Source organism: Lissotriton vulgaris, unplaced genomic scaffold (assembly GCF_964263255.1).
Source record: "Lissotriton vulgaris unplaced genomic scaffold, aLisVul1.2 SCAFFOLD_892, whole genome shotgun sequence".
NCBI lineage: Eukaryota > Metazoa > Chordata > Amphibia > Caudata > Salamandridae > Lissotriton > Lissotriton vulgaris.
The window spans coordinates 37269-56299 of NW_028254288.1; the positions used below are offsets into that span (position 1 = coordinate 37269).

At 48.4% G+C, this 19031-nt stretch overlaps 1 protein-coding gene across 1 annotated transcript in view; it reads right to left on the minus strand.

The window, feature by feature from the left end:
* Positions 1–1122: 1122 nt before the first annotated feature.
* The window catches only part of LOC147659591 (mitochondrial 2-oxodicarboxylate carrier-like), a gene marked incomplete at its 3' end in the record, with an annotated part of 710830 nt that continues 692921 nt past the window's right edge, over positions 1123–19031 (minus strand). The window contains exons 6-7 of the mRNA XM_086951622.1: positions 2222–2281; positions 1123–1224 (exon numbers count right to left, since the gene is read on the minus strand). Coding sequence (XP_086807748.1) covers positions 1123–1224; positions 2222–2281 — 162 coding nt within the window. The remainder of the gene's footprint in view (positions 1225–2221; positions 2282–19031) is intronic.

A 19031-nucleotide genomic window follows, 5' to 3' on the forward strand; every position in this document is an offset into this window, starting at 1 on the left:
TTTAGCGCCAAGACGCCTAAGGGCAAATGTTGCGCTTTACAAATTTTAAAAATAAATAAATAAATAAATAAAATAAATATGATCAAGAGGCACGGTGGATTTTAGGAAGGATCCCCAGATGCTGCTGCTGATCACCTCGGTGAATGATGGGAATCGATTGTTTATAAGGGTCTTTCTTTTCTGTAATTGTTCGCTGTAGTTCTCCTGCTGTCATACTTGCTCAGAGGTTCCTCCTCAGAAAGGGCGTGGGTTCAAGAGACCCCCGGATTATTTGTTTTGTTGTGACACTGTTGTTGTATCCCCTGGTAGTACTGTCTTCTGTATCTAGGATATACAGCACTAATGCCCATAGGTGGTACCCCCTGCAAGTCCTTAAGTGGTACTGTCCGCAGTGATACTGTCCCCTTGTCCTCGGGTGCTACTGTCCCTGTGTCTCCAGGTGGAATAGTGCCCAGGTGGTACTTTCCCCTCACCCCCAGGGGACACTGTCCCCTCGACGCCAGGTGGTAGTCTTCCCTTGCCCCCAAATGGTACTGTCCCCTGGGCCCCAGGTGGTACTGCCCCCTCGCCCCAGGTGGTACTGTCCCCTTGCCCCCCGGTGGTACTGTCCCCTCGCCCCCAGGTGGTACTGTCCCCTTGCCCCCCGGTCGTACTGTCCCCTTGCCCCCAGGTGGTACTATCCCTGGGTGATACGGCCCCCTCGTCCCCGGTGATACTGTCCCCAGGTCGTATTGTCTCCTCGTCCCCAGGTGGTACTGTCCCGACCCCTCTCCCCCAGATGGTACAGCCCCCTCGTCTCCGGTGATACTGTCCCTGAGTGATACTGTCCCCTCGCCCCCAGGTAATACTGTCCCCTCGCCCCCAGGTAATACTGTCCCCTCACCTCCAGGTATTACTGTCCCTGGGCTATACTGTCCCTTTGCCCCCAGGTAATAATGTCCCCTCGCCCCCAGGTGGTAGTGTCTCCGTGTCCCCAGGTGATACTGTCCCCAGGTGATCCTGCTCCCTCGCCCCCGTTGATACTGGCCCCTCGCCCCCAGGTGATACTGCCCCCTCGTCCCCAGTGATTCTGTCCCCTCACCCCCGGTGATGCTGTCCCCCCACCCCCAGGTGCTGCTGTACCTGTGTGCCACGGTTGGCTTGTAAGCTGACCTTCACCACCTCGAAGGGGTTGACCACCACCGCCTCGGTCAGTCCGGAGCCCAGCCCGGCCATGGCAAACACCTGGAGAGGGAAGAGGAGAGGAGGTTGGCAGTGGTAGGGAGAGAGGGGCCCCTGAGTGCACAGACAGAGCTGCAATGTCCCTCAGCTGCCACCCAGGGCCCAGCCTTAAGTACCAACCTCTTGGGCGAGAAACCACACATCAACAAGCAGGGAAATGAGGGAAGCCACAAACCACAGTCTACACAGTGAGGAAGAGGAGTTGGGGGCGATGCAGCCCTGGCACACACGAGAGGAGGTGGCACAGTGAGGAAGAGAGGGCAAGTGAGGCACAGGGGCAGGCACAATGAGGTAAGAGGGCAAGGAAGTAGAGGGCTGGCACAGTGAGTTAAAAGAGGGCAAGGAGGAAGACGGGCTGGCACAGTGAGACACAGGGGCTGGCACAGTGAGGAAGAGTAGCTGGCACAGTGGGGTGAGAGGGGCAAGGAGGCGGAGGGGCTGGCACAGTGAGGAAGAGGAGCTGGGGCGATGCAGCCTTTCCACACCCGAGAAGAGCTGGCACAGTGAGGAAGAGGAGCTGGAACAGTGAGGCACAGGGGCTGGCAGAATGAGGTAAGAGGGCAAGGAAGTAGAGGGCTGGCACAGTGAGGTGAGAGAGGGCAAGGAGGTGGAGGGGCTGGCACAGTGAGGAAGAGGAGCTGGAACAGTGAGGCACAGGGGCTGGCAGAATGAGGTAAGAGGGCAAGGAGGTGGAGGGGCTGGCACTGTGCGGTAAGAGAGGGAGAGAAGATGGTTAGAGCACACATGATGGGCTGGAGCCCCGCACTGAGGGTAGAGAGGACACAGGGGGTGCAGGTGCACTGACATTGCCAGGACTTAAAATACTAGAGAATGAGACCAGAGTGCCAGGCCCTGGACTGCATCAGAGTGCCATGCCTTGGACTACATCAAAGTGCCAGGCCCTGGACTGCATCAAAGTGCCAGGCCTTAGAATGGACCTGGGTACCGGGCCTTGGATTTCACCAACACCCACTTTGCCATATCTTCGGTTCACACTTACCAGTCCCGGGGATAGCTCCAAGACGCCCAGTAGCTTCTTATACTGCTCGAATGTAAAAAACTGCAAGAAAAGGCAGAAAAAAGTACAGATGAGGCTGTGGTGTAAAGGGTCAAACTGAGGCATATACTTTTCGCTGAGTTTTGGGGTTGAAGTGCCAATGATATTTAGGGGTTAAAGTGCCAGTGATGCTTTGGGATAGAAATGTCAGTGATGCTATGGGGTTGAAGTGTCAGTGATGCTTTGGGGTTGAAGTGTCAGTGAAGCTTCAGGGTTGAAGTGTCAGTGATGCTTTGGGGTTGAAGTGTCATTTAAGTTTAGGGGTTGAAGTGTCAGTGATTCATTGGGGTTGAAGTGCCAGTGATGCTTTGGGGTTGAAGTGCCAGTGACGCTTCTGGGTTGAAGTGTCAGAGATGCTTTGGGGTTGAAGTGTCATTTAAGTTTTGGGGTTGAAGTGTCAGTGATTCATTGGGGTTGAAGTGTCAGTGATGCTTTGGGGTTGAAGTGCCAGTGACGCTTCTGGGTTGAAGTGTCAGAGATGCTTTGGTGTTGAAGTGTCAGTGATGTGTCGGGGTTGAAGTGTCAGTGATGATTTGGGGTTGAAGTATCAGTGATGCATTGGGGTTAAAGTGTCAGTGATGCTTCGGGGTTGAAGTGTGAGTGATTCTATCGGGTTGAAGTGTCAGTGATGCTATGGGGTTGAAGTGTCAGTGATGCTTTGGGGTTGAAGTGTCAGTGAAGCTTCAGGGTTGAAGTGTCAGTGATGCTTTGGGGTTGAAGTGTCATTTAAGTTTAGGGGTTGAAGTGTCAGTGATTCATTGGGGTTGAAGTGCCAGTGATGCTTTGGGGTTGAAGTGCCAGTGACGCTTCTGGGTTGAAGTGTCAGAGATGCTTTGGGGTTGAAGTGTCATTTAAGTTTTGGGGTTGAAGTGTCAGTGATTCATTGGGGTTGAAGTGTCAGTGATGCTTTGGGGTTGAAGTGCCAGTGACGCTTCTGGGTTGAAGTGTCAGAGATGCTTTGGTGTTGAAGTGTCAGTGATGTGTCGGGGTTGAAGTGTCAGTGATGATTTGGGGTTGAAGTATCAGTGATGCATTGGGGTTAAAGTGTCAGTGATGCTTCGGGGTTGAAGTGTGAGTGATTCTATCGGGTTGAAGTGTCAGTGATGCTTTGGGGTTGAAGTGCCAGTGATGCTTCGGGGTTGAAGTGTCAGTGATGCTTTGGGGTTGAAGTGCCAGTGATGCTTCGGGGGTTGAAATGCCAGTGAAGCTTCGGGGTTGAAGTGTTAGTGATGCTTTGGGGTTGAAGTGCCAGTGATGCTTCTGGGTTGAAGTGCCAGTGATGCTTCGGGATTGAAGTGTCAGTGATGATTTTAGGTTGAAGTGTCAGTGATGCATTGGGGTTAAAGTGCCAGTGATGCTTTGGGGTTGAAGTGCCAATGATGCTTCGGGGTTAAAGTGCCAGTGAAGCTTCGGGGTTGAAGTGTTAGTGATACTTTGGGGTTAAAGTGCCAGTGATGCTTTGGGGTTGAAGTGCCAATGATGCTTCGGGGTTGAAGTGTTAGTGATACTTTGGGGTTGAAGTGCCAGTGATGCTTCGGGGTTGAAGTGTTAGTGATACTTTGGGGTTGAAGTGTCAGTGATGCTTTGGGGTTGAAGTGCCAGTGATGCATTGGGGTTAAAGTGCCAGTGATGCTTTGGGGTTGAAGTGCCAGTGATGCTTCGGGGTTGAAGTGTTAGTGATACTTTGGGGTTGAAGTGCCAGTGATGCTTCGGAGTTGAAGTGTCAGTGATGCATTGGGATTGAAGAGTCAGTGATGCACTGGAGTTAAAGTGTCAGTGAGGCTGTGACATGGCAGTGTCAGTGAGGCTGTTTAAAGCAAAATTCAAAATACAACACGAACCCCTGGTACTAGTCTACACTCCTACAGTATCGGGCAGACTACTCTTTTATCTGTCCGAATAGAATTTTTATTAAGTAGTCCTTAAACTGATCAAAAACTATTTTTTCAAAAGACTGAAAAAGAAACACATATTTCTCAAATTGTCACAGACACCATCATATATAAATAACACAATTCACAATCAAAAACCAAATTGAACATAACTCAAAATAAGAATTATTTGAAACAAGTTGCAACAAACGACACAATTTCTAAATGAATACAAACATGAAACAAATACAGAAAACATTTAAAGCTTGCATCATCTGTGAAAAACACAAAAATATTTGTGAAAAGTGTTCAATTTTATGGACTAAACTTGTTATTTCAGCAAGAATATCACAAAAGTGTTAGAAATAATGAATTAATCTTTAATACATCCAACACTGAACGCATTTAGATTTAACTGAATGCCTCTCGAAATGCCAACGCGTTTCAAGACCCAGGCTGGGTAGTACTGGGACTCTCATCAGGGCTTCAAACAAATGATCGGGATATTCTGATTCCTGGAGTAGTGATACTGGCGACCCTGCCTGGAGCACGGCGGGAGGCGCTGATCTCGACCCTGCCTGGAGCACGGCGTAGGCGGTGGTGGCGACCCTGCCTGGAGCACGGCGGAGGCGCTGGTGGCAACGCTGCCTGGAGCACAGCGATAGACGCTGCTGGCGACCCCGCCTGGAGCATGGTGGGATACGCTGCTGGTGACCCTGCCTGGAGCACGGAGGAAGGCGCTGCTGGCGACCCTGCCTGGGGCACGGCGAGAGACGCTGCTGGCGACCCTGCCTGGAGCACGGCGACGGAGGGAGGTGCTGCTTGCAACCCTGCCTGGGGCACGGCGAGAGACGCTACTGGCGACCCCGCCTGGAGCACGGTGGGAGACGGTGCTGGCGACTCTGCTTGGAGCATGGTGGGAGACGCTGCTGGCGACTCTGCTTGGAGCACGGCGAGAGACGCTGCTGGCGACCCTGCCTGGAGCACGGCGACGGGGGGAGGCGCTGCTTGCAACCCTGCCTGGGGCACGGCGAGAGACGCTGCTGGCGACCCCGCCTGGAGCACGGTGGGAGACGGTGCTGGTGACTCTGCTTGGAGCACGGAGGGAGGCGCTGCTTGCAACCCTGCCTGGGGCACGGCGAGAGACGCTGCTGGCGACCCCGCCTGGAGCACAGTGGGAGACGGTGCTGGCGACTCTGCTTGGAGCACGCTGGGAGATGCTGCTGGCGACCCTGTCTGGGGCATGGCAGGAGGCACTGCTAGTGACCCTGCCTGGAGCACGAGGGAGGCGCTGCTGGTGACCCCGCCTGGAGCACGGTGAGAGACGCTGCTGGCGACCCAGCCTGGGGCGTGGCGGGAGGCGCTGATAGCGACCCCGCCTGGAGCGTGGAGGGAGGCGCTGATGGCGACCCTGCCTGGAGCACGGCCGGAGGCATTGCTGGTGACCCTGCCTGGAGCGAGGCGCTGGTGGCGACCTTGCCTGGAGCACGGCGGGAGGTGCTGCTGGTGACCCTGTCTGGAACACGGTGGGAGGTGATACTGGCGACACTGCCTGGAGCACGGCGGGAGGCGCTAGTGGAGACCCTGCCTGGAGCACGGCGAGAGGCGCTGCAGGCGACCCTGCCTGGAGCACAGCGGGAGGCGCTGGTGGCGATCCTGTCTGGAGCACGGCAGGAAGCGCTGCTGGCGACCCTGCCTGGAGCACGGCGGGAGGCGCTGGTAGCGATCCTGTCTGGAGCACTGCGGGAGGCGCTGGTGGCGATCCTGTCTGGAGCACGGTGGGAGGCACTGGTGGTGATCCTGTCTGGAACACGGCGGGAGGCGCTGCTGGCGACCCTGCCTGGGGCATGGCGGGAGGCGCTGCTGGCGACCCTGCCTGGGGAACGGAGGGAGGTGCTGCTGGCGACCCCGCCTGGAGCACGGAGGGAGGCGCTGCTGGCGACCTCACCTGGAGCACGGTGGGATACGCTGCTGGGGATCCTGCCTGGAGCACGGTGGGATATGATTCTGGCGACCCCGCCGTGAGCACGGAGGGAGGCGCTGCTGGCGACCCTGCCTGGGGCAAGGCGAAAGACTCTGCTGGCGACCCCGCCTGGAGCACGGTGGGAGACGCTGCTGGCGACTCTGCCTGGAACATGGTGGGAGACGCTACTGGCAACCCTGCCTGGGGACTGGCGGGAGGCTCTGCTGGTGACCCTGCCTGGAGCACGGAGGGAGGCGCTGCTGGTGACCCCGCCTGGAGCATGGTGAGAGACGCTGCTGGTGACCCAGCCTGGGGCTTGGCGGGAGGCGCTGATGGCGACCCCACCTGGAGCACGGAGGGAGGCGCTGCTGGTGACCCTGCCTGGAGCAAGGCGGGAGGTGATACCTGCGACCCTGCCTGGAGCACAGCGGGAGGCGCTTGTGGCGACCCTACCTGGAGCACGGTGAGAGGCACTGCAAGCGACCCTGCTTGGAGCACGGCGGGAGGCGCTGGTGGTGATCCTGTCTGGAGCACGGCGGGAGGCGCTGCTGGCGACTCTCCCTGGGGCACGGTGAGAGACGCTGCTGGCGACCCTGCCTGGAGCACGGAAGAAGGTGCTGCAGGCGACCCTGCCTGGAGCACGGAGGGAGGCGCTGCTGGCGACCCCACCTGGAACACGGAGGGAGGTGGTGCTGCTGCTGACCCCGCCTGGAGCATGGAGGGAGGCGCTGCTACTGACCCCGCCTGAAGCACAGCAAGAGGCGCTGCTGGTAATCCCTCAAAGGCGGCCACTCATGCCATCTGATCTGATGTGGTCACTGCTACATCTCTGAGGATATTAGTAGCTCAGGAGGATGTGCATTGAACACAAGTAGCTTTACCACAAAAAAGGTTGGAGACCCCGGCATTAAAGCACATTAAGGCTGTGGTGATAAAGTGTGAGTGACACATTGGCAGGAAATGTCGGTAAGTCTGTCGCCTACAAGTATCAGTGAAACTGTGGTGTTTTAAAGTGAGGTTTTTCACACTGAAGTGTCAGCGAGGCGGTGGCACTGAAGTGACAGTGAGACAGAGGGCTTGAGGTGTCAGCGTGCCGGTGGCATGAAGTGTCTGACACTCTGTAGGCTAGGCGTGCTAGTGAGACTGTGGTGTTTGAATTCACTTAGGTTGCGTCTGAAGTGTCAGCGAGGCAGTGGGTTTGTAGTGTCAGCGAGGCGGCGGCACTGAAGCGTCTGTGAAGTCAGGCTGAAGTGCAGAAAATCTATACCCCATAGAGGGGTCCCTACAAAGGACCCTGCAATTCTTTGGGGGGTAAGCTGTGCAGGCCACGCTGGTGCCTGGGGCTTTCTCCAGCCCCCACCGCACTACCCTCGTTCAAGGACATGGATTCACGTGCTGTAGAGTCTCCTGTACATGTGGGGCACCCACCCACCCACGGGTCATACATGCCCCACATGGGCGGAGTGAAGACCCCGTGTCCAGGGACTGACATACCCGTGTGAAACATACTACACCATGCTCCAACGGGGCCTAGAGCCTGGGAGTGTGCACAAGTGTGTTTGAAAGTGAGAGCCAGTGACTGAGCATGTTTGTGAGCAACCGTGAGAGTGTAAATCTGTAGGTGAGAGAGTGTGAGTTAGAGTGAGGGAGGGGGAGAGAGTGAGGGCGGGGGAGAGAGTGAGAATGTGAGAGGGAGTGCGTGTGAGTGAGAGTGAGCCAGTAAGAGAATGTGATTTAGAGCGGGTGAGGGAGACAGAGTGAACGTGAGAGGGAGTGAGAGGGAGTGAGAATGAGCGAGTGTGAGAGTGTGAGTTAGAGTGAGGGAGAGAGTGAATGTGAGAGGGAGTGAGTGTGAGAGGGAGTGAGTGTCCGTGAGAATAAGCCAGTAAGAGATAGTGTGAGAGTGTGAGTTAGAGTGAGGGAGGGGGAGAGAGTGAATGTGAGAGGGAGTGGGTGTGAATAAGCCAGCAAGAGAATGTGATTTAGAGCGGGTGAGGGGGAGAGAGAGAATGGTGTGGAGAAGTGTGGCTCAATGGTTAGAGCGGCAGACCCTGATGCAGAGGTCTAGCCCGGGATCAGGGTTCAATTCCCCGCCTCGGCGGTTCTTGGGCTCAAAAATTCCACGGACCTGTTAATTCTCGCCTCGGTGCCTATTCGAATCATGGAGTCCCACTCTGCAACTCTGGGCAATAGCTTGCTTAATCTCCACAACGGCCCCCACAACGCTAAGGATGCCTGGCCTCCACCTTGGGGGTGCCCAGGAGTGGACGCCTCACAGGGAAAGCCAGGATGGGTTCCACAGCGGTATTCGTACAAGCGCCTTGAGACCCTTGCGGGTGAGTAGTGCACTATACAAGTATCAATTTACAATTTAGTAAGAATGAGCAAGTGAGACAGTAGGAGTTAGAGTGGGTGAGGGGGAGAGAGAATGTAGGAGTGAGTGTGAGCGAGCCAGTGTGAGTTTAGAGTGGGTGAAGGGGAGAGAGTGAATGTGAGTGTGAGTGAGAATGAAACAGTGTGAGTTAGAGGGGGTGAGGGGACAGAGTGAATGTTAGAGAGAGTGAGTGTGAGGGAGAGTGAGACAGTGAGAGTTGGAGTGGGTGAGGGGACAGAGTGAATGTGAGGGAGTGAGTGTGAGTGAGTAACAGTGCGAACAGTGTGTATGTTCCCGTGTTTCATGATGGTGAGCCATGCCCCACTCGTTATAATTCTGGGCTTAGGGCGGCCCCCAAGGTACCATGCGTCTGCGGGCACACTGACGGTCATTCTTGGCACAAGAAAGGGCCCCCAGGGCACAGGGCAGGGTCTGGCATACGAGAGGCCCCCTGCAGATAATGCTGGTGCGGGCATACTTATTCATTGATTTATTTTATAGTTTTATAGAGCGCGAACCAGACCTGTGAGGGTATCAGAGCGCTTTACAGGATTAAGGGTGGTATACAAAGAGTTAGGAAGGGAGAGACCAATTGGGTAAAATAGGTAGACACATTATACAAGAAAAAAGAGCGCCCAGCCTAGAGTCCTGGATACATATGGGATAAAAAAGAAAAACAGGTAGATTCATTATAAAAGAAGGCATGCAGTCTCAGCTCTTGGGTGGGATGCCCAGAAGTGCAGGAATAGGTATCATCCGTAAAAGCTGTGGATAATGCCGAAGTGGAGGGTGGAACATGTCGCTGAGGTGATTGTAATGTGATCGCTATGCAAGAAATTTGCCCATTAGTAAAGTTTTGGTCTCCTTTTTGAAGCAAGCCAAAGACGAAAGTCTTCTGATGGCGGGCAGGAGAGAGTTACAATTTCTTGGAGTGGCCCCAGGGAAGGCCCAATTGTAGTTTTTTTTTTTTTTACGGACGCTTGCTGGTTGGAGCAAAAGGTCTCTGGCAGATCGGGAGTTTCTGGCTTCTTCGGATATCACAAGTTTTTGTGCAAGAAATGGAGGGGAATTGGAGTAAAGAGCTTTGTGAGTAATGCAGGCCAGTTTAGGTTGTATTCTGGCCTCTAGGGGAAGCCAATGCAGAGCTTTGAGGTGGGGAGAGATGTGGTTGAATTTCTTTGAGCCAGTTAGAAGCCTGGCGGCTGCGTTGAGGCAGGCTTTCAATGGGGCCAGAGAGTTCTTGGGTGGTCCTGCGAGAGTAGAGCCTCCATATTCTAGTCTGGAAATGACTAGTACCTGGATTGCCATTTTTATGTCAGAGGCATCGAAGAAGGGTTTTAGGTGTCTTAGGTAGCTCAGGTGGAATCTGGCAGTTTTGGCCATCGAGTTGATATGGCCACGCATGTTCAGGCTGCCGTCCAGGGTTATTCCAAGGGATTTCGTAGAGTCAACAATGGTAGGGGGGCAGTTTAGTGCTGAGATGGTATTGATCCATTCCTGGATGTCTGGATTGGTTTTGGGTGGGGAGAATAAAAGAAATTCTGTTTTATTTGTGTTAATTTTGAGCTGGTTGGCGGTGAGCCAGTGGACAGTCAGCTTCAAGGCCTCATTCAGGGAGAAAATGTCCTCAGGGGAAGAGATTTTGATGTAGATCTGTGTATCGTTGGAGTATATATGGCAGAAGATATTGGCAGAGCATAGCACCTCTGTGAGTGGTTCAAGGTAAAGATTGAAGAGGGTAGGGGAGAGGGTTGATCCTTGGGGGACTCCAACCGTGATCGGAGAGGGAGTGGATAGATTACCGTTGATGAGGACTCTCTGTGGGCGATTCTGGAGGAAGGACCTAAACCATTCAAGAACGGGGCCATCCAAACCCATCCTTAGTTTGAGGCGTTCAAGGAGAATTTTGTGGTTAACGGTATCAAAGGCCGAAGATAGGTCTAGGAGGATTAAGAGACAGATTTTGCCTTGGTCGAGGGCGTCATCCACGATGTGGAGGAGTGTGGTTTCCGTGCTGTGTCCAGGTCTGAACCCAGATTGGAAGTCATCTAGAAGGTGGACGTTGGTGATGTGTTGATTTTTCCAGAACTTTGGCTAGGAGAGGGATGTTGGCTTTGGGTCTATAGTTCTGGAGGTGATTCTTGGCATGGGGGCACACAAGGCAAGAGGCTGGTGCTGGGACTGCGGAGGGAACGCTTGGCAGGATAAAAGGCTCAGCGGGTTAAACTCTCCCCACTGACATCTGATTTGACTTCAAGGTTTGAGGTCAGCGCGATACAAGGTAACTCAGCCCCTGAGGTTGGTGAACTCAGCCGCTTCACACTGGGCACTAGCATTACATGTTATTTACACTTAGGGACTGAAACACGGCATTAAACAAGTTATAATTGTTGTCACATAAAGAAATACATTCTTAGACTCAAAAAACATAAAACACAGCCAGAAAGTAAGAAAGATGTCCTAAGTAGAAATGGGTACAGATGTCACCCACCCTGAAGTGTGTGTATCTGTGGATTACAAACCCTATTTTCTTAGGCTTCTGCTACAAACCTTGCCACCTGTCCTGTCGGTTGTATGACAAATTACTGGGGGACAAAAATATTGCAAGATAGTGATATTGTGGCAAAAATATCGACAACACTATACTGATTTTACATACTTTGTAAACTGCAAAAATATTTGAAAAATTATTGTGGACCAGAATATAGTAAAAAGAAAAAGGCCAATATAAATAACATTGTACGAATTTCTTTTATATATGAAAGTTCAAAATAGTATTATAATTAAAAATAAATATAAAATATTTGCCATTATTAGTGTAAAAATGATATGTACTTTTAAAATAAAATCAATATGTAAATAATTTAAAATATACATTTAAAATATTAATAATAAAATAATAACAGTAAAAACGTATCAAAAGCCCATACCAAATATTATTTAAAAATATTTTTAGTTAGCACAGAATCAATACAATTAAATATAATAGAAATAAAATAGTACAAAACATTTACTTTTATATACATAAGTATATATACATATATATAATAAGTGAGCATATATATATATATATATATATATATGTATGTGGAGAAGTGTGGCTCACTGGTTAGAGCAGGCAGGCCCTGAAGCGGAGGTCAGACCCGGGACCAGGGTTCAATTCCCGACGCGGCAGGGTCTTGAGCTCAAATGTCCACGGACTCGATAATTCTCGCTTCGGTGCCTGACCTAATCATGGGTTCACACTCTGCAACTCTGGGCATTAAGCTTGCTTAATCTTCACATCGCCCCCCGCGGCGGGATGCCTGGCTTTCACCTTGGGGATGCCCTGTCGGGGCTATCTCACAGGGAAAAGCCAGGACGGGTTCCCAAGGCAAGTGCTGGGTGATAAGCGCTATATAAATCCAATATACAATACAATACAATATATATATATTTATATTTAGAAAACACTAAAAAAATAAAAAAATAATATAAACATTAACAGTCAAAACTAAAGAATAGCAGGGAAACTGTTGGACACTAAGGCACCAATCACGAGTGTGGCAGTCAATGGACCGCCAGAATTGCGAGGGCACGGCAGTGGCGGTCTCCTGACCGTCCTATTACGATATGGGGAGTGGGAGCACCACACCCTGCCGCAGTCGCCAGGAAACCACAGTTCCCTGGTGGGGTTGACGCGGTTAGGAGGCAGTATTATGCGTGGCGGGACCGCCACTGCCATGACAAAGGGGACCCTACAGGATATCCTGGTGCCTCAGGTCCTGTGGATGCACACAGGGGGGCACAACATGTGCCCCTCGTGTTTATGTACACCAGTTCCTGCACTGCATGGGAATTTCAGTCCATGCCGTGCAGGAACTGTTTTTGGCGTTCCCATTGCAGTGCCCATTTTCAGGGCACCGCCATGGAAAGATAAAAAAAAAAGCCCACCAGACAGGAGGAAATCTAATCTGGCTGGTGGTCTGACCACAGCTTTGGCGGTGCAGCAGCGCAGCGGGTCTGGTGCCGCACCACCAAAGTCCTAATCGGGCCTTAAGGAGTCGGATTTGCTATTTTAATTCCAAAGTAAGCAACAGTAGGGAAAGTCTCGCACTTTGGAGTGGTCAAACGTCCTACAACTACTCCAATGTAAACAAAAGCAGCGAAAGTGTTGGATATTGGTGGAGTATAGTTTTCTATTCCTACTCCAATTCATGCAACAGTAGGGAAAGTCTTGGACATTCGAGGGATTAGATTTACTATTCACACTCCTAAACATTGAACACAACCATTAAAATATGAAGCAAATTACTAATATTTAAACATCTTTAAAATAAAAAAAGTCCATTAAAGATAAATACAATTACATTTTATTAATAATACAAATGCTACATTGCAAAATAAATATAAATATACATAATTAAAAACATTTAAAATAACTATATTTTCCTCCCTACTATCCAAAAAACACCAAAAAACAAGTAAAAGTAATTATACAACTTAAAAATGAAACAATGTTAATATCAAATGAATTGTTAAATAAAAGAATTAAAATGTAAATAAATGGTAAATATAAAATTAATTTTCCAATTTTATAATTAAATAAACCGACCAACCATTTAATTAGCAATTAATAATTTAAATAGGATAAAAATGAATCAAAATTAATAAAAACAATAATTCATATGTTAAATAACATTCCACACGAATCCCTACCTACCCAACAACTCTATATTAAATTATTTAATTTCTAATTCAATTTAAGAAAAATAAATGTCACATTAATAATTACAAACGATACTAAAATACAAAAAGAATCATACTACATCAAAATACCTCATAATAATACAATAACTAATAATTACAAAACAATATTTTAAAAAACTATATTATATGACAAAAACATGTTCTGAACCTTTGTTATTCTGTCCCATGATACTTTTGACACTATATTCTTGGATCACAATATTTTTTCTCCAATATTTTGGCAGAATACCTCTACAGACTACTGTAGATAACTCGGTCACAAGGTGACGTGCGATATGGCGGCTCTGCTAAACTGCAGGTCATGAATTCTAATCACTGCAGGGCCGAGTCAGCGCTTCATCCTTCCGAAGACAGTAATTTGATAAATAAGTCGGTATTTGTAAAGCGCAAACTACTCACCCTTACAGGTCTCAAGGCGCTGGGGGCCGTTGTGGAAATTGAGCGAGCTATTGCCCAGAGTCACATGGTGCTGAGCTGTGTTGCCGACGGAGCCGGGAATCGAACCCTGAACCCTGTGCTCTGAAGTCAGCTGCCCTGGCCGCTGCACCACACCTCTCCATGAGCATGCAGTACCAGTAACATCTGTGTGGCCCAAAGAGGTATATGAATGTCAAGTTACTGCTATTACTGGTATGGTGGTCGTGATGACGTCAGAGCGGTGAGAGTACTGCCAACTTCCAGCAGGCTCGTTTTGAGCTGGAGGGGGCTCCTCGCCACACCCTGTTTTATGTCATTAGCCTTGGAGTGTTATATAAAGAGCAGGCTGGCCTGGGTGGACCGGGGGCCGCCCACCTCCCCCCTGGTGTTTGCATTGAGCCTTGGAGTGTTATGTAAAGAGCAGGCTGGCCTGGGGGGTTGGTGGGGGCCCATCACCCCCTGGAGTGTTATGTAAAGAGCAGGCTGGCCTGGGTGGTGAGGGCCCCTCGACCCACCCTGGTGTTTGCATTGAACCCTGGAGTGTTATGTAAAGAGCAGGCTGGCCTGGGTGGTGGTGGGGGCCCCTCGACCCACCCTGGTGTTTGCATTGAGCCCTGGAGTGTTATGTACAGAGCAGGCTGGTCAGGGGGGTTGGTGGGGGCCCATCACCCCCCTGGAGTGTTATGTAAAGAGCAGGCTGGCACCTTTGCATGCCATGCAAACACCACATTTGCCTCCAGAACAGAATCCGGCAGCGAGGGCAGCTCCCCAACACTTCGGGCTCCGGTGACATCGACTTCCGCTCTGGAAGTTCAGCCCTCACCTTGTGTGCTGTGAACACCACCTGGACACACCTGCATCTTGTGTGTGTGCACATATGTGGCTGTGTAATCATTGTGAGCAGTGTGGGGGCAGACGGGGAGCAAAGGAGTGCTGCACGTTCATTGTGTATGCTTTTTTTGTGCAACCTAGGGGCCTCAAACGTCTCGGAACCGGGTCAGACCGACCTCTGGTCAGCAGTCCCGACCACCTCATTATGATGCGACTGTGTTTGGTCGCATTCCAACATTTCCCTATGCGAGCATGTGTTACAGCAGTAAACCGGCAGTAGTACATGCTAATGTGAGGTGATGTCAATCCCAGCACCCCCCGGGGGGCACCATAGGAGGCCACAATGGAAACGGGGCCCAGCAAGGGGGACCCCAAACATGCTCTCCAACAGGGTTTCCATGTCGGATCCATGTCGGAAAGGCCAGCATGGAAACCGTGCCGGAAACCGAGCATCATAAACCGGACGGCGTAAACGGCCGTCCATATGGATTAAGGGCCAGTTCCGGCTCCGTCGGAAGCCAGCTGGAATGACCGGCCAGTTTCAATTCCAACCGTCTGAATCAAAATCAGCCAGTTATAATTGAAACTGACAATGTCTGTCATAAGGCCTCCAACCTGATACAAGTATTCACACAACCACTCACTCATCCATAGAGCCACTCACATACCCACTCACTTACTCATACAGCCACTCACACACACATTCACTCACCCATACAGCTATTTATACAACCAGTCACTCTCTCATATCGTTACTCACACAGCCACACACTCACCCATACAGCTACTCACACAACCACTTATTCACCTATAAAGCCACCCATCTGCCAACTCACTCACCAGTCTCTCAACATAGCCACTCACTCATCCATACAAGCACTCACATACTCATTCACACACCCATACAACCACTTAAATACCCATTCACACATCCATTTAAGAACGCACACATTTGCACACTCACCCATAAAGCATTCACACACTCACTCTCCAATACTGACACTGACACACCAACTCACTTAACCAAACACCACTCAAACAACCACTCACTCATCCATACAGCCACTTACACAACCAGTCACTCACTTATACAACCATTCATACACCCACTCACCAATAGTCACTCACAGCCACACACCCACCCATACAGCCACTCACACACCAATACAGGCACGCGCACATCCACTCACCCAGTTACACAATCACTCACATTACATATGTTAGAAGGAGTATCCCTCATTAGTAATATAGCTAATGTACTAATCTAACTTTTGCAGTAGCTTGGTATATTTGTTTAACAATCAAACTCTTAGAAAGAGACACCCGCTGGATGATGTAATCAGTGATGCCATTTGCGATGTCACTGACCATGTCATGAGTGATGTAATATGTGCGGTCATAAGCAGTGCATTGTGGGGACATAAGTGAAAGTTAGCTCAGGTAACTATAACTGCTGAATTTCACTTGTTTTGTATGAGTGAAGTCTGGGCCTCACTAACGTCCCTGAAACCTTTGTTTTTTCAGTATATATATATATATATATATATATATATATATATATATATATATATATATATATATATATATATATATATATATATATATATATATATATATATATATATATATATATATATATATATATATATATGTATATATATATATATGTATATATATGTATATATATATATATATATATATATATATATATATATATATATATATATATATATATATATATGTTCAAGCAATTGTCCCTTGCTGGAGGAGGAGCGACCATTCAGCTGGTGCCGGTGCCGAGTCAAGGACAGGACTCGTTAAAACTTTCCAAAGCAATTTGAAATAAAACACCGCACTCTTCTAGGTTTTGATTAAGCTTTTTAATCCATCAAGGAAACGACTTCCTCACCTACGCGTTTCAAACAGATTACTGTTCTTGCTCACGGTAGTTACAAGTCCATTTTTTCTTTTTACTATTTATACCCTCCTACCCATTTAGCAGTTAGGATGCATTATGGGAGGGGTAGTTTTTTGGTGAAAACAAACCATGTCAGGTCTCTTTTACAAGATATCACTGTCAGATAATTGACTTAGGGATGAATTATGAAGGCTGAGTGCCTGTGGTTTCGTTGAAAAAAACCATTACATAGCGGGTCGAGTTGTTATCTCGCTCGCTGTATGAATGTACATGTATAGTACATTCTGGGTGATAGCTGAGTGCTAGTTTTGAAAGTCAATGACGTAGAACTTGTTCCAGGACTCTGACATTAATTAAAATAAACGCTGTAAGTAACAAACCATAAATTTTGCATATTTTTACATATGTGCTCAGTTTAACCCTTTATATTTCAGACTTTTAAGCATTATGTACTCAAAGGAATCAAAACGTTCGGTTCAAGTTTCAAGTTTACATTTTCAGATGCTGTGTTTTAGATTCAAACACTACTCTATGAGAAATAATTTTTGAGAAGAGTATTTGTATTTGTATTTGTATTTGTGGGGGTATTTGTAAAGCGCGGCGTTCGCTCCGGAGGGAGCATCTTGGCGCTGAGTGTTCTTGAGGGCCGGTCTGAGAACAGAGCGGGAGTTAGATGGCTGCTTTAGTGAGATCGTCGGGGAGGCTGAAGATCCAGGTCTTAAGAGCCTTTCTGAATGGTTTTTCTTGTGTTCATCTTGTTACACGGAGATCTTCATACATCTAGTCAGGTAAATATATTGGACTTTTTGGATAAGTCATAAATGTACATAAAGTTCCTCGTCCCCGTTCAATCCTTGCGGGGTCTTGGTTTTGAACTTTATTATTAATTTTGACTCCAAACGTCTGAGTTTCTGCAGGCGATTGCCACCTCTCTCATTGTCCGGTATCATTGCCAGTCCTGAATATCTTACATTTAGCCATGTTTTATTTTTGTGACTCATGAGGTGTTTTGCCATAGCATACGTTTGGTCTTTGTTCTGCATGGCCCTAATGTGTTCTAACATCCTTTTCTTAAGGGCACATATAGTCGATCCAATATACCTCTTACCGCATTCACATTCCAGGAGGTAGACAACATAATGGGATTCACAGGTGATCTTTGTTTGTATTTCAAAGGGTTGGCCTTTAGGATCAGTTATTGACTTAAGATTTTTTCCGATTTTTCAACATGAGACCGTTTCCTTAAGACATGCATCTTTCATAGAGTTTGTCTTTATATGTTTAGAGCGGTGCCTTATCCGTCCGAGCAGTTTCCGGGTGAGGTGAGGTTCACTTCCCACACACCGATGGGTAAGTGATAAACTTTTGTAAAAAAATTTGTTTACCTTTGGTGACGCAATACAATGCACTTTGTACATGACCATCACAGAGTAGTGATGATTCAGTCTGAGATTACTTTGATTTATCACTGGTTTTGCACAGTTATAGCATTTTCTACACAGTATTTGCTACATATGTATTCGTGAGGATTATACACATGCAATGTCTACAATGTCCTCTCTCCTTTTCTTGTTCTTATACAGGAAAGACCTACCGCATCAACAGAGTAACACTAAGAAGATGTGGTAGGATGGTCTTGAATGATCACTTTTTTCATTTTCAAGTTTTTATTATTTAGCACATAGGATAGTGCCCTTGCAGTAGCAGATAAGAGCTTGGCCCTGACGAATGCCAGTGACTTTTCACAGTAAGGCAGAAACATGTTGGCCCTATATAGATCTTTTTGGATTTCTACCAAGCAAGTTAGACAGTGATTTTTTTCACGCTGTCATTTCACTATTTTTTAATCTAACGTCCAGGCAAACACTATTAAAGGTCTTTGTTTGCTTTGACAGCCATTTTAACACACTTCACTTTAATTTTTGCACTGCACATATCAGCCTCACTTTCTGTACTAACAACTGTGGTGACCACACCTTGGTCCTGTGATGCGTCGCTAAAACACAACTGGGTGATCGCACACAGACCGAGGTTCGGGAGTCCTACATGATGAGGCTCCGCCATCAGGTGGGCTGATAGGACTTAATCAGCAGTTGTTGATAGTCTTTGTTTGATTCACTATTTGTGCAACCACACCAGCGTTAATTGGTATATCTCAGCACCACTTGACTCACAGGCTTTGTTGTTATTTAAGGCTATAAAAGGGCCCCGATGGACAAAAAAACATTTTTTTTTAATTTTCCCGCGGGGAGCGCCCGGTACGCGCACCGGGGAGTGGACCGGGGAGCGTACCATGGGGAAAAAAAGAATGACAGAGTTTTTAAAAAATGTAGCCTTTTTTTTTATAAATTGGAGGTAGTTCTAAAAAGAACTGTTTTTTTTTCTTCTTTTTGTTATATTTTTTTTAATGTTTTTGAACATTTTGTACTTTTTTTTGGCTTTTATGAACTATTTTATATTTTTTTTGTTATTTTTATGGGGAGAAACAAAAAACAGGAAATTGAAAATGGCTCAACTGGAGCAAAAACAAATCATGAAAAAATTATGGATTTTTGGGGCATTTGTGGTTGTCACCAGCACGGTTGATGAGCGTTATGCTTTGCTCACCATAGGTGATGGTCTTACCACAA